The 16,027-nt window shown below is 41.3% G+C and overlaps 1 protein-coding gene across 1 annotated transcript in view; it reads right to left on the bottom strand.

Moving 5' to 3' along the window:
* The window catches only part of PHACTR2 (phosphatase and actin regulator 2), a 222,614-nt gene extending 207,167 nt beyond the window's left edge, over positions 1-15,447 (bottom strand). Inside the window, exon 1 of the mRNA XM_027551746.1 lies at positions 15,173-15,447. Coding sequence (XP_027407547.1) covers positions 15,173-15,185 — 13 coding nt within the window. The 5' untranslated portion in view covers positions 15,186-15,447. The remainder of the gene's footprint in view (positions 1-15,172) is intronic.
* Between the last annotated feature and the right edge of the window lie 580 nt (positions 15,448-16,027).

Genomic DNA, 16,027 nt, shown 5'->3' with positions numbered 1-16,027 from the left:
CGCCCTCTCAACCACTTGAAAAGTAGCTGTCAGGATCAAATAAGTTCATATTTGTAAAGATTTAAAATGCATGTGGGCACTAAATGAGTCTGATGTTATGTTATACTTCTACTAGAGCCAAGTGTAATTAACCCTGTATTTCAGTGAGGAAAGTGAGCTCGTGGATGTGCCCAACACGCTATGCCAGTCTGTGGAAGAGACTCAGCCAGGAAACATATCCTCCTTTTCTGACTCTTGAGACTTGTTTCTTTCCACGACTCCAAATAGTAGAGTCTGTTCAACTGGAGAAGACAGGAAAGTGTGATGCACTTAGTTGCAAATATAAGAATGACTGTCATGCAAAATACAAACCCGAGAGTTGCTGGAGGGTGAGCACCCTCATTGCCGCTGGTCCCCTGAATCCTGTGCTGTTCCAGGGAGGATGCCACTGTGGTAACAAAATGCCCTTCCACACCAAGGGGGCTGGCGGTGTGTGGGACCTCAGCCCTGATCTCCTGAGTTTTTCTTGTTGAATAAGCCAGAATGAAACTTGTGCCACCCTCCCTAATGGCTTCTGTCGACCTGCTTCATAAACTAGTATCTGCTTTGGTTTCTCTCTCTAATTTGCCCGATCCCCTACCCAATACTTCAGTCCCTACTCCAGAACTGGATCTCCATGCCCAATCTCTCTGAAAATGTTAGAGCTGCTTATTTGTTATAATCTTGCCCTTTCCCTGGGGGTTCATACTGCCTCCCACGTCTGCTCCCCACCTGCCATATAAACGCATGCCCTTCATATGCTTGGACTCCTCATTAATGAACTTCTACTGGAATTTCCAGCTGATTTCCAGTCTCCAACCACCTGATTGCATAGCCAAGTACAGACAGCTTCAAGATGACAGATCGGGACAGTTGTGTTTCATGGACACTGTCACCAAAGCCATTTGTCTGTCCTCCCCTGAGACAGCCTCTGTGGCCAGGACAAATATAACCACATTTCCCTGAAAAACAATATTGTATGCAACAAAAAGGGTAAATTGTGTTTGGCTTTCCTTCTGCATAAAAGTCAATGGGAATCAGATTTGGCATGGCCCATGCCTCATGAGTTGGCAAATGGCCAAGCATATCCTCAACCAGACATGCTTTTTATATGTCAATACAACTTTTCCCGTGGTGCAGTTAAGCTATACATGAGGCTGATCTCCGAAAATAAATACTAAATACACTTCTTTGCCTTAGTTTCAGATCTGTAAAAGTAGAACTGATCACCTGAAATGTTTACATAATTCACTGGAGAACTGTGAGAAATGAACTATTTTTGTTAGCATTTTTGAAGATGAAAGGGATATTATTGAAGCATGTACAGTATTCCAAAAAAAAATCACTTATTTCTCAGTTTGTGTTAAAAAAAAAAAAGTTCTGTGGGACTCAATTTTCTTTTAAAATTACCCAAGAACCCAAAAGTACATTAGGAATTTTTGTACTTTTGAAGGTCCATGAAAACCTTTGGAACTGCTAGGGACAAAGCCCCATGTCTGTCAGCAAAAAGGACACCTCCGTTAAGAGAAGATTAGAATTGTGATGAAAACTGATACAAGCCAGAAAATTTTAAAGTTACCGGTGGTGCTTCATTCTAAATGTATGCCACGGATCTCCTGGTTCTCTACAAAGTCTGGATTTTAAAGACAAAGCTGGCTTTTGTCTTCAACCCTCAGGCCTTTTTCAACTAGAGTCATAGTCACACAATTATTTAAACAAATGTATTTGAACTTTCTTAAGATAAAAGACTGATTCTTAGGTTAATGAGTGTTGTAAAATGCTTGTTGTTTGAGCAAGTGGGTTTGCTCCACCTACTGACGTCTGTTCCCGTAAACACCAGACAAGCATCGCAGGTACTGTGAAAATACAAGTCTCGCAGGGGACACTAAGATATTTTTGCTCTTGCTGGCTCATGCTGGCTATTCTCATAAGTCAAGACTGGCCGTCTTTCCTTTAATAAGGGGATATGGTTGGTGTTTAGTCACTAAGTCGTTTCTGACTCTTTCTTGGCCCCATGGACTATAGCCACCAGGCTCCTCTGTCCATGGAATTTCCCAGGCAAGATACTGGAGTGGGTTGCCATTTCCTTCTCCAGGGGGTCTTTCTGACCCAGGGATCAAACCTGCATCTCCTGAATTGGTGGGCAGATTCTTTACCACCAGAATTCAGATTCTGAGCCACCAGAGAAACCCTTAATAAGGGGATACCCTTATTTTAAATGCCCTGAGTTAAGCTGCTTGTAAAAATAGATGGTTGCCAATTTCCATTGCTAAGAAAATCACACCCAAGTATATGAAAAGCAAACAGAGGCAGGGAGCAGGTGACAAAGTAAAAGCAAGTTGGGCAGGTGAAGTTTCAAGGACGTCGCAGTCAAGGCGCTCTCCACAGGGGAGAGGGTGAAGAGAACACGGTCTTACCTCCCCTCCCGGGCAACTGCCTCACTGAAAGATGCTTCTTTGTTTACAGCTTGGTGAAGGTCTCCAATAGGATCTATCAGAACAATCTTGTAAATAGCACGAGATCTTCATGATTCTAGTAATAATGTGATTTCATAATGACAACAATCAAGTATCTTAAAAATACACAAAGCAGTGAAACTTGCTCTGTCTGAGCAGCTTTGTTAAAAGTCCCTTAGACCAACAATGAGTCTTACCAGTATGCAGTATATCCATGAAATATTCTTTATACAGCTGTCCTTTCTCCCCATGGGAGATTCTAGATTGGGACTGGGTTGGCAATAGATAGATTTCTTCCTCTTATATTGTGTGTGTGTGCTTAGTCACTCAGTCATGTCCAACCCTTTGCAACCCTATGGACTGTAGCTGGCCAGGCTCCTTTGTCCATGGGGATTCTGTAGGCAAGAATATTGGAATGAGTTACCACGCCCTCCTTCAGGGGATCTTCCCAATCCAGGGATCGAACCTGTGTTTCCTGCGATTCCTGCATTGCAGGTAGATTCTTTAGTGCTAAGCCACCAGGGAAGCCCAGATAGATAGATAGATAAACAGGAAGATAGGTAGACAAACAGGGAAATGATACAACAGGTAGATAGACAGATTTTAATTCCATAAGTGATTCTGATGAGCTCCCCACTGCTTGTCTTAAATGGTAAGTGGCTATATCACTCAACTGCCAGTATAAATTAATTCATGGTTTCTATGTAAGTAGGAGCACAAAATACAAGATACACCTCAGACTTTATTTCAGCCAGGTTATTCCTTTGCCCTCTTATTGAACATGTATCTTCCTTTAGATGCTCCACTGGGAGATGAACTTATGAAGAAGACAGCCCTGTCCTTTGGTGTATGTGGCCTAGTGCAAAGGGTAGACACACAGAAGAGCATCGTAGCACACCCGGCAAGTGTGCGAAGGCGGGGAAGAGTGTTCGTGGCAGTAGAGAAAAGAGAAGACTGATTCTATCCCGAGAAATTGCAGAAGGATCCACAGAGGAGGGGACAGTGGAGTTGGGACTTATTCAATGAGGAGGTGTTTCAAACTGGTGAGGGATGGCCACAATGGGGGGTCCACACAGAAGGATCAACATGTTTAATGATGTGTGTTTTGGGGGTGTACTGAGAAGTACAGGGTGGCCAGACTACACTCTGTGAGAGTGAGGGGGGTGGGGAGAAGAGGCAGAAGGCGGAGCAGGGGGGGCCATGAGTTGGGGGGATATCAGGAATGTGGTGCAGGGGTGACATCACTGGCAAAACCGGGATGGGGATCCCTCAGAGCCTCCAATACTAGATGCTTCATTTGCAAAAAAAACACTCAGAGCTTAACACCCTCTGCCATACTTTTTCAAGTGATGCTCATGACCATGTGAGATAATTACATTTAACATTATAAAAGACGATTTTAATGAATTTTGTTGTTTCCACTAAGCGTTCTATATTAAGCTTTGTGTAAAAAGCACCACTTATTAACCAAAATACTCAGAAAAGCAAACTGTTGAATCAGCTCCATGCTTTAATATTTAAGGTCACGGTCAGTTCAAAATGATCTGAAACTCATTTTGGTGTGTGCATGTTTGGAGAGGGGACTCTAAGGTGTCCAGGACCTATTTCTCTATCACTAAAAAGCAGGATGCCTGTGGTGACTGATGAGTCACATGATACAGCAATCAGGGCATCAGTGTTTAATAGTGGCTCTGACCCAGCCACTTGGCACAGATACACAGCTAAGGATGGTTAAATCGTAGCCGTGCTCTTTGGGGTCTAATAATGTACCTTTTCTATTAGATAAAGCTAGACAAGGGATGTTTAACATCTCTTATTAGTTAAAACCCACATGTAAAGTCTCACCAGAGAACGTTTCTGCTGCTATGGTGAATTGTTACTCAATATTTAATTTGCTAGGGAGACACTGGAGAAGGAAAGAAGCTTCCCAATTAGGACGTCTCTCCACACCGCCTTCTTCTATCAGGTCCGCATACTCCCAAAGGACGGATTACAGAAAGCCAGGACTCAGCTTGCTGAGCTCCTCTCCTGCTGTTGTCTTCCCGAAGCAGTCCTTTGCCTCTTCCGCCCTTCTCTTTCAGCTGTTTCCTCAGAGGTCTCTTCACCTGGCCAGCCTCACAGTCCACCCGGAAACAGATAATTCGCAAGCACAAATCCTCAGCTAGACTGGCCTACTCTTTGTGGGAAGAAAGAGGGAGGTGAGAAAGAAGAAGAGGAGAAGAGAGAGGAAGGGGGTGAAGAGCTGGTTGCTGACTTCTGCAAGGTAGCGATTTCTATGAATAGATGTCTGAAACAGTCATTCTCATCTGGTTGCCCATTAGAATAGCCTGAGGAGCTTTTAAACAAAGCCCAGTATCCTGACTCCACTCCAGGGATGTGATCGAATTTGCCCAGGGTGGGGCCCAGCGATGGATACACTGTATAAGCTCTCCAGGTGCATCTACTGGATGGCCGCAGTTGAGAACTCTAATTCTTTAACTCGTTGGAGGACACAACAAATGTCCATGGTGTGTTAACTACCGTCAAGATGCTTAAAGACTGGGAAGAAAAGCCTGAAATGGGAGGGGGGCTCCTCTCAGAGAGGCCGCCAAGAGGTACAAAACTGTGCGGGGAGTTCTTCTGTGCTGCAAGGAAAGGCAGGGCCTCGAGACCTACAGGAAGACACACTGAAGGTGGGATGTGTGCTGGGCCTTGAAACAAGAGCTGGGTTTTCGTCAGGTTCTCTCTCCTCATCCCCACAGCCACACCACAGTCTAGACCCTTCTCAACGGATTTCATTTCCAGGGGGTTTCCTTTCCTGCTTGTCCCCCGTCTGTCCTTCCCAGGGTTATGCCTTGAAATCATCAGTCCTGTCTCACCACTGTTGTTGTCAGTCTCTCAGTCGTGTCCGGCTCTTTGCAGCCCCTTTGACTGCAGCACGCCAGGCTTCCCTGTCCTTCGCCATCTCCCGCTGTTTCACCATGACTCTGCCCAAAACTTACTGGTAGAATAAAAGCCAAGCCACAGGTTTTTCCTGCTAGGCCTGAGGCCCCCTTATGAACTTCACAGCACTCGTTCCAACCCAAGCATTTTATCTATTCCTTCTTAAATTCTGCTTTCTCTGCTAGAATGAATTTCCATGACGACAAGCTCTGTTTCATTCGTTCGTACCCACACCGACTGGCACAGGGCCTGGCATAGAGTGAGTGACCAGGAAATATTTCCTGGATGTAAGGAAATAAGAGTGACTGAGGAACTTCCCTGGCAGTCTAGTGGCCAAGACTCCACCGTCCAATGCGTGGGGTGTGGGTTCAATCCCTGGTCGGGCAACTAAGGTCCCACATGCCACAGGGGCATGGGCCATAATTAGAAAGCAAAACAAAAACAAAAAGTGACTGAATATGAGGAGGAAAGGCTAGTCAAGGTGGGGAGAACAAGGGTAAGAAAAGGGAACACGCACGCGTGTTTGTGTCTGCAGAAGAGAGTAGGACAGCCCAAGGGGAGCAGAGCGTACTCTGGAAATAAGCAAATCACGTATAGTCAGGTCCCCATAGCGACAGATGTCAAGGCTTGAACTTCATACCTGTTAAGGTGTAAAAATTGCCCGAGGACTGAATGATCCAGGGCTAAAAAAGAAAATGTTTCTAAAGCACAAAAAGTAATGAGGCATAATTTTAGTTACTGTATATAATCAGAAGATTAAGTATTTGGAAAAAAATTGGCTTATGTGAGGAAATTCAAACTAATTTTGGGGAGATAGATAACTGGATGTTAGAGAATTATCTTCAATTAAGCTATTGTTCAGAGCTACTTATCAAAACATTGCAAATACTTTAATCAAACAGTATATCAAACAGTATACTAATCTCTTTGAAACTATGGCTTCTCTTGACATATATGTTAAAATTTAAATAAAGGAGAGTATTATTTCTCAGCACGTTTTTTCAAATCTTAGAGTGGCTCACAGGGAAGTACAGAATTTGAAAAGAATTAATGTGATGTAAGATCTCGTTGTTCACAGGTGTAAAAAGAGATGTAACCACGACTATTCTGTGACCTTCTCTCTAACCACTATTTCACGGAAAGAAAATGAAAGGGTCGAATTCTCCAGTTGTCCAGAATAATGTCTCTGCACTTAATTTAAATACCACTTAAAAATTCTTTCATGTTTCTTTTCATAATTTCTGTTAATGATCCTAAGATTATCACATTCTTCAAGCGAAATTTTTGAATACCTTTTTCATAGTGGTAACAAATTTCACAGGTGGACTCTATCAAAAAGCATTCTATTTTACAAATTGTCATAACTGTATGAATGTTTATGAAAAAAAAAACACTTCAATTATCTTTTTCTTACCCATGTACTGACTTTTAGAGGAGGGAATGGCAACCCATTCCAATATTCTTGTCTGGAGAATTCCACGGACAGAGGAGCCTGGCAGACTACAGTCCATGGGGTTGCAAGAGTTGGACATGACTGAGTGATTAACACACACACACACACACACACACACTGACTTCTACCAAATAAAGTGCATAGATAGAAGATCATCTCTGACCTTGGTATTTAAAGAAGAATTTCCTTTTGGAAAAATTGCTCTGGACTTATTAAATGATGGGCCTTCTCAGGCGGTGCAGTGGTAAAGAATCCACCTGCCAATCCAGGAGATGCAGAAGATTCAGGTTCAATCCCTGAGTCGGGAAGATTCCCTGGATCAGGAAATGGCAACTCAATCCAGTATTCTTGCCTGGAGAATTCCATAGACAGAGGAGCCTGGCAGGCTACAGGCCATGGGGTCACAAAGAGCTGGACTCTAAGCACACACAATTAAATGACATTTGACTTATTTTTAAAATATTTATCATGTGCATACTGCATCCCAGATATTGTCCTTGATGCTATGGAAGATACAAAATGAAGAATTCTCACTCTCAAAACAAAGTAACAGCATGAATACTGCTGGGTTGAATTTTGCTAATGTAAAAAAGGGTTGGACTTGAGTTTATAAATCACCTATTTATTGAGTGAGCTCTTACTTAGTCTGTTTCCTCACATATAACTTGGGGAAAATAACATTAACTTACAACTGGATTGCAAGAATTAATGATACCAGTTCAGTTCAGTCACTCAGCCGTGTCTGACTCTTTGCGACCCCATGGACTGCAGCACGCCAGGCTTCCCTGTCCATCGCCAACTCCCGGAGCTTGCTCAAACTCATGTCCATCAAGTCGGTGATGCCATCCAACCATCCCACCCTCTGTCATCCCCTTTTCCTCCTGCCTTCAATCTTTTCCAGCATCAGGGTCTTTTCCAAAGAATCAGTTCTTCGCATCAAGTGCCCAAAGTATTGGAGTTTCAGCTTCAGCATCAGTCCTTCCAATGAATATTCAGGACTGATTTCCTTTAGGATGGACTGGTTTGATCTCCTTGAAGTCCAAGGGACTCTCAAGCATCTTCTCTAACACCACAGTTCAAATTAATGATACAATCTATAAAAAATAAGTAAATTGGTGCCTACAACATAATAGGCATTTTAAAAAAGTAAGTTCTCTTCCTTTGAGGACATTTGACATTGAGTTAAATAGGATTTGCCTTTGTTATATATGTTCTTGATACCTGACTTACAAAGCAGACCTCTGAAATTAACTTTTTATATATAAAATCTGTCATCAATCTTCAATAATTCATGTGAAATGTTAGTTTGGATAAATAAAATCTGCACATTGCTTCTAATCTCATAGATGTAATTGAATCCCACTCATTTCCAAAGCAGGTTTGAGTCCCAGCTCCCTTCCCTTCCCTATTTCATCTGATGGTGATGTTAACAAGCAGAGAAGTGCCCCAAAGCCTAGAAACAAGGAACAAGAAGAGAAATCCTGGACAGAGCTGACACAAATATTTAATTTCTAAAGAATCAAGCACCAATATTTATACAAGTGAATAGTTTGCTAGTTCCTTCAAATGACTTCTATATTGGGAAACAGGAAGTTGAGAAGAATTCAGTTAAGAATAAGATGATAAAGGACAGCAAAAATGAGAATGAAGGAACTTTAACAGTGATCCTCAAATCTGGGTTATACACTTTGTAACTAGGCATCCCCAGGAAAACCTATAGTTAATACAACTGAGACATGCTGCCATTGGTATCCATCTTGGGAATTCACAATGTATATTCGCACAGGCTAGAATTTACATGTCCATTCTATTAGCATGTTTAAAAATCTGTTTAACACTGTTAAACTCAGAAATTCCCCAAACTGTCCAAATACTAAATTCTGTTTCTGCACGTGGTTGTGAGCACAGGAAGGGGAAGGGGTGAGACTTGATTAATATTCTGTGGAATTAATATGCAATGGCATATAATTCAGAAAATGTTAGATTATTGATTTCTTCTGTCTGCCACAAAAATGCATCCTTGCTGGTTCTTTATGTCTTTTCTTCACCCAAGAAAACCATTTGATGAGAATTCCTATTTTATCTTATGGATATAGAAATATTAGAATTTGTTTTGCCTTTGGAAAGATGAGTGGTTGCAAAGGAAACAAACTCTCAGAACTAATATCAGTGATCTGAAAGCAAAAAAAAAACAAAAACAAAAAACTAAAACAAAACCCAAAACTTTGTTTTAGAAACAAAGACTTTCTTCTGCTTCTGCCAAGACACTGTTAAGCCAAGTCTGCCAGTTCATTCTCGAGAGGCCAAAGTTATTGTACAATTAGAGTTAAAAACTACTAAAATGACTCTTTTAGGGTACTTTTATGTTTTAACACAAATCTATTTTTCCATTTGGCATTTTTGTTTTAAAGGACAGGAATTTCTATAATAATATTGGCATTTTGCAAACAGATGTTCCAAAGAGCAGATCACTTATATTTTAATCTCTCCCTTAGAAATAAGTCTTTATATGAATCCTGGGTGCTCTTAGAGATATTTATTTGATAAACTATGAAATGCTACAGTAGCACCATAAATCACAATAAATTCAAAGGAAAATGCTATAAGTTTTATAGCTAATAAAATGTTTAGTCAGATGGTAAAGAATCTGCCTGCAATGCAGAAGACCCAGCTTCAATCCTTGGGTTGGGAAGATCCCCTGCAGAAGGGAACGGCCACTCACTCCAGTATTCTTGCCTGGAAAATTCCATGGACCGGGGAGCCTGAAAGGCTATGGTTCATGGGGTAGCAAAGAATAGGACACGACTAAGCAACTAACATTTATATAAGGAGGATTTCAGAGAATAAGAATGAATTTCTTTTTTAATTAAAAAAGAAATATGTTCTAATTTTTATTGTTTGTCCCCCTACATCAAGGTTGATAATCAAAGAATCCACTCACAAGTACATATATAAAGTATATATTACATTGTGCTGTGCTGTGCTTAGTCACTCAGTTGTGTTTCACTCTTTGTGACCCCATGGACTGTAGCTTGCCAAGTTCCTCTGTCCATGAGGATTTTCCAGGCAAGAATACTGGAGTGGGTTGCCATGCCCTCCTTCAGAGGATGTTCCCAACTCAGCGATCAAACTCAGGTCTCCCACACTGCAGACAGATTCTTTACCATCTGAACCACTAGGAAAGCCCAAGAATACTGGAGTTGGTAAGCCTCACCCTTCTCCAGGGGATCTTCCCAACCCAGGAATTGAACCAGGGCCTCCTGCACTGCAGAGCTACCAGGGAAGCACATATATTACATTCAGTTCAGTTCAGTTCAGTCGCTCAGTTGTGTCCGACTCTTTGTGACCCCATGAATCGCAGCACGCCAGGCCTCCCTGTCCATCACCAACTCCCGGAATTCACTCAAACTCATGTCCATTGAGTCAGTGATGCCATCCAGCCATCTCATCCTCTGTCATCCCCTTCCCCTCCTGCACCCAATCCCTCCCAGCATCAGAGTCTTTTCCAATGAGTCAACTCTTCACATGAGGTGGCCAAATATGCAAATATATGCATATATAATATGCAGCTATATATATGATGTAACATTGTATTTCTAAAAAGTGTCATGGTTAACACAATTATAAATACTAAGACAAGACATCATTAAAGCAGGGGATTAGAGGGGAAATTTTTAATTGCACCTGATAGTTTTCAAACAGCCAAATGTCCTAGAAAGCATTCATCTTAAAACAAATTAATTCACACAAATATTTGCTCCATTAGGTAACCATTCTCCTGTATTACCTTCTTCAGTTCTTCAGGAACTTAGTGATAACAGGCTGAGTGTGAAGGTAAATTCTCCTACGAAAGTTTTGAACCAGTTAGAAATGAAATGTCTTTGTGCCTACATTTTCTTATATAACAGCCTGGCCTTTACCTAAATTATTTCAGCGCTTAGGGGCATGTTTCTCTGGGCCTGGTCTTATCTCCATCTGTGTTGAAAAGATTTTCAAGAAGCATTTGAAAATCTCCTTTTTCTCTACTATACCACAGGGTGGGTGGAGAAAAAACAGGAAAGCATTAGTTGCTGTCTGGTTCATTGGGCTGAATTAAACAAAGCATATGCAAAATAGAAAAGATTTTAAATTGGCAGTAAAAAACAAGCAAACAAATAATCCTGCAATATCTCAAATCCATGCTTAGTAAGGAATTATGTATGTGTGTATGTGTATGTATATACCTTTTACTGTATTAAAAAGTCATCATAAATAGTTACTAAGACTAGTGGGTCACACAGAGGTGTTTCAAAGCCAACAGTTTCAAGATGGAACTCATTATTTTTCCCTTAAAATTCCTCTTGTGTTCCTACAGTACAGGACTATGGCTTAGGTTCTCAAAACTAGAATCCTCAGAAGTTTTCTCATTTGCCTGCCCTATCCACTTATCATGCTCTACTGATCTGTACCCAGGCCACCCCTCAATCCCACCCCCATGGCACCACCCACATCAATTTCCAATCACACTCTTGGGACAGCCACCCAACTGGCCTCTGCTATAGCTGCCACCTTTCCACACCACCACTGCACTGCTAGAGCCATCCTGCTGCTGCTGCTGCTAAGTCGCTTCAGTCGTGTCTGACTCTGTGCAACCCCAGAGACGGCAGCCCACCAGGCTCCCCCGTCACTGGGATTCTCCAGGCAAGAACACTGGAGTGGGTTGCCATTTCCTTCTTCTACTAGAGCATATATTTGTTCATCAAGCAGCCCTGCTTCAGTTTCTCTGATGGTTCTTTCAACAGCCAACATGTATTCAACATTGCCATAATTCAGCCATTGTAACAAAAGCTTTACACATATTATCTTATTTCTCTTCATGACAATCCTATGAGATGGATACAATTATCACTGGCACTTACAGATGAGAAAATCAATGCATACAGAATTTATATAGCTTGTTCATGGTCACTGGGAGAGCAGACGGCAGAACCAACGTCCATCTCAGATTATCAGATGCTCTTGATGGCTCCATTATAAACCTTCCTTCAGTCTGGTTCCCAAACAACTCTCCGGTCTTTTTTGCAAGGAGATCATAGACTATGAACCTCTCACATTCAGGGATTGTACATCAAGGATCAGAAGCCCTCCAGCCACTGGCTAGGATGTAAGAGGGCTTAGGGCTGTCAGAACTGCTACCTGCCCTCCAAATGAGTGTGCCTCTTTCAATACACATGGTTACAGAAATATCTTGATTCCAAGCAAGAAAAAATTAGTTCACACATGCTGCAGAACTTCTTATACCACTCTGCTGCTGTAGAATGAAGAATCAGATTTCAAGCCATTGCTTTTCAGAGGTTAATCACACACGACTAACCAACTTTGCCTCAGCATCTCTCTCCACAACTAATTCACTCATGACAGTCATTTGATGAAGGCCAGGCAGAGAGGAAGCCAAGGGACACAAGTGCGGCGACAGAGCAATGGGGACTGAAGATGTGATCATAGGTTTGTTTTTATAAAAACGACCATCCATCTGAGTTATTAGAGAATTTAAACGAAGAGATAGTCATATGAAAAGGAAAAAAAGAAGAAAAGGTTACATATTGTTAAGCCTGCCTTGACATATTCCACATACACTGTTTGATAAATATTTTATTGTTATTCCAGGAAAAGCTTTTAAAGGAATGTATAAGCCAGCAATTATGGGGAAGGGATGTCTCCTTCTCAGAGATAGTAGGAATGTCAGTTCTTGCTTCTAAAGAGAGGGTGAACACACTCACCCCTGGCAAACTTGCTGAAATGAACATATATTCATTGAAAGAGCCAGAAGTCCCAGGCAGCCATCCTTTCTTATTTGTTAATAATAGAAAAAACACACAAATAGCTCTAATGCAGCCTCTGTGTGATCTGAATAAATAAGAGGCACTCAGCTCATGTGTAGTAATCGTTGCGCTTTTTTTTCTAACAATTATCCAAATCCCAACACAGAAAGCCTTTCTGGAAGAAAGCCTGACTCCTTAGAGCTGATGGTCCAATCGGCAGGACTGGTGCTCAGCTCTTAACTGCTGGCCTCTGTTATCAGGGCCTGAACCCATCTCTGATGGGAAAAATTTAGGCAGACAACATCATTATTTTGTTTAAATTAAATGGGAGAAATTGCAGTACTCCAAGTTAATTGGGTGTTTTGGTATGATGTTAAAGATATTTTGAGGGTTTTTCCTTTTTGGCCACTTACCAGTACCATCTCAAATGCCTTCCTTATAGTCAATACAATGTATTGAAAGGGTGTGTGTGTGTGTGAGAGAGAGAGACAGAGAGAGAGAAATAAATGTTTACATTGCCCTCCTATAAGACAGGCTGCTTACATCATCATGAAATTACCATGAAAAGTGATCGGTAGCAGCCAATTCACCATTATAAGAAAGATGTTATTTCTGAAATATTTTTAAAATGTCACTTAAAATCCTGTTATTCCACTTATAGGTATACATATCCAAATCTGAGATTCCACCTAAAATTTGAAATGATATAGAGATTGCTGCTTTAAAAGCCACTTGACACAGTGCCTAAATATTCTTAAACATGTCAGGAGCAGAGGTATTTTATGAATGGCATTTAAAACCATAATCAAGTATAAAATTGTGACAACACTTATCCCCCTAAGCTATGGTTAGCCAAAAAGTAAATCATAACCTTTAGCATTTTTTTAAACCTACAAAAAGTCTGCTACAGTAGTTTCTTTCTTTTTCTTAAATGGCCTTTAAATAAATATATGAGTCAGTTAAAAGCATTTGCTTGAATTAAAGTGATAATTCTGCCAGGACATCAGTATAATTAATTGTGGGTGGCAGGAGTTTTAAATGAGGTGAAATTAGGGATTTTGGTTTGTTTATTTATTTTTTACTCACTCTCCTGCTGTAACTAGAAAAGCTTTTGGTTGATCTTGAAATTGTGCCTTGTCATGGAATATCATATCTACATGCTTTTATGATAAGCACTATGGCAAATTTTTTTCATGATCAAGATGGGGGAAGAATGCATATGCATCAACCCAGGCTCTTCCTCCCTACTACTACTACTACTATTACTACTACTACTATACACACAGGCACACACACACACACACACACACATACACACACACACGCACACACACACACACACACATATGCACACACACACATACACACACACACACCCTAATATGTGTGTGTTTCACAACCCTCAATGTTCATCCCAAAGTAGTGTCCCAATTTATTTCAATGCTTTCCATGTCAAATACAAAATTATTTTAGTTACAGAGTTTGACTCCTGGTAAGTGATTTCACAAAAGACCTCAAAACACTCTGTCTTCAAAATTTTTGCTTGCCTGCAATACCTGCGCCAAGCCCTGAAACAGCTACATTTCATAAACAAACATGTTTTCCAAAAAATGGGGGGGGGTCTTACTGTGTACAATGTGTTTTACATGATGTATTATTCTCTTAGCAGAGCTGACTGCATCTCAGGAGCTATAGGCATTGCTGTAAAACAGACACCAGCAGAGGAACTGAACTAATACCCTTCAGGAGGCAGAGGATCCATAACACAGTTGGGAGAATTCTGCTTTAAGTGTCAGCAACCCTGAAATAGGAAGTAATCCCATAGTGTGTATCATCTAAAAGTTCAATATAGCCAAGGCAAGAGAAAAAGTTCTGCCTGAGAAGCAGTTTTATGCTAATCATTTGACTGGCATTAGAATACTTCTGTAGTCACGCATGTCTAGCTGTCAAGTAAAGATGTTAAAAACCAACACATTATTAAAAGGTGCGTGATTGGCCCCTAATGTCTGTACACTGAAATTAAAACATCGGACGATCCTGAGACATTTCCTACATTGCATCTAACATGAAGACTAAGCATCGGACACAAGAATTCGTCTGCTGTGACACTCTACATCTTGTAACGGTGAAAAAACGTTTTTGTTCAGCTCATTAACACCATCTACCTTTTGCCCCCACCTCCTGCCCTTAGTACTAGTTTTATCATTCACTACATGCCCTTTTCACCCACTGTTCTGAGCACAAAAGAATCAAACAGCACACAAGCCTGCAGCCGAAATAACAGTGCAGTCTTCTAAAAGGTGAATGTGGAATTACAATCCGCGTTCCCAATTCCTGAACTTGCAAGCGAACACTAATTGCCTTGTGGACAATGCAGCAGGGTTAACCCATTGTATAGCTCCCGGTCCTGAACCTTTCAGGGCAGAATAAGACCAAGAAACAGGCAAACCTTCCGCCGCAAGGGATGGAGACGGCAAACGAGCCCCAGAGGCTGTGAAGAAGGACATGCTTGCTTTACCTACCGGCATTGTCCATGTCTCAGGAGTGACGAGTTCTGGAGCCTGGCAGCTAGGAAGCCCGGCTCCTCTCCTGGCTAACGAAGCACCCTGCCCTTCTGCTGATTATCAGTCCTTGCTGGCACACAGAGCATACTTCATGCACTGTCTGCAGGAGACACCGCCAGGAAATTTATATCTCCAAGGATGACAAACAGCCATTAGCTCCATTACGGGCTGATTAAGAGAGACTGAGCCTATCAAGTGGGTACTTGAATCCACTGGGGTTTTCACCTCTGTTCCAAGCAAGGGAGGGAAAAAAAAAACACTGCAATGTGGAGTGTATTGCACATTTCCGAAAAGCAGCGCACATGCTGCGCAGAGCACAGTGCTTTTCCAAAAGATGCCAGAGCAAACACGAACAGAAAGAGGCACAGATAACTAAAAGGTAGAAAGAAATCTTTTTTAAAAAATGCAATAAATTATCCTTCGTTGGGGACTAATCTAAACATGGTCCAGCCTTTATTACTGACATCACGGGATGACTGGGCAACTTTTCCATTTAGAATCTTAAAGTTTATTTTCAGTTATTGTTGTTGCTGTTGGGGGTGGGCAAGGAACAGCAGATCCAGCATTCTAAAATAAAGGCCATCTGTAATATTTCTGCTCTACATACATACTAATAAGGTAAGTATTTTCATTTCATTTTGGTTATGTTTTCATCATGACTCGTGTTCCTATTTCTGGTCAGAATTTCTGCCCACCTGTGTTAACACAGAAATTCAAAGGGATCTCCCTAAATGTCACTAATAACACAAAAAATAATTGTCAAAAGATGCCAGGGGAATCCTATAGTCTGTTACAATCTGTAGCCATCAAAGT

This window comes from Bos indicus x Bos taurus, chromosome 9, assembly GCF_003369695.1.
Source record: "Bos indicus x Bos taurus breed Angus x Brahman F1 hybrid chromosome 9, Bos_hybrid_MaternalHap_v2.0, whole genome shotgun sequence".
In the NCBI taxonomy this organism is placed as follows: domain Eukaryota; kingdom Metazoa; phylum Chordata; class Mammalia; order Artiodactyla; family Bovidae; genus Bos; species Bos indicus x Bos taurus.
The sequence above is the reverse complement of the archived record's forward strand: the minus strand, read 5'-3'. Positions and strand labels throughout refer to the sequence as shown.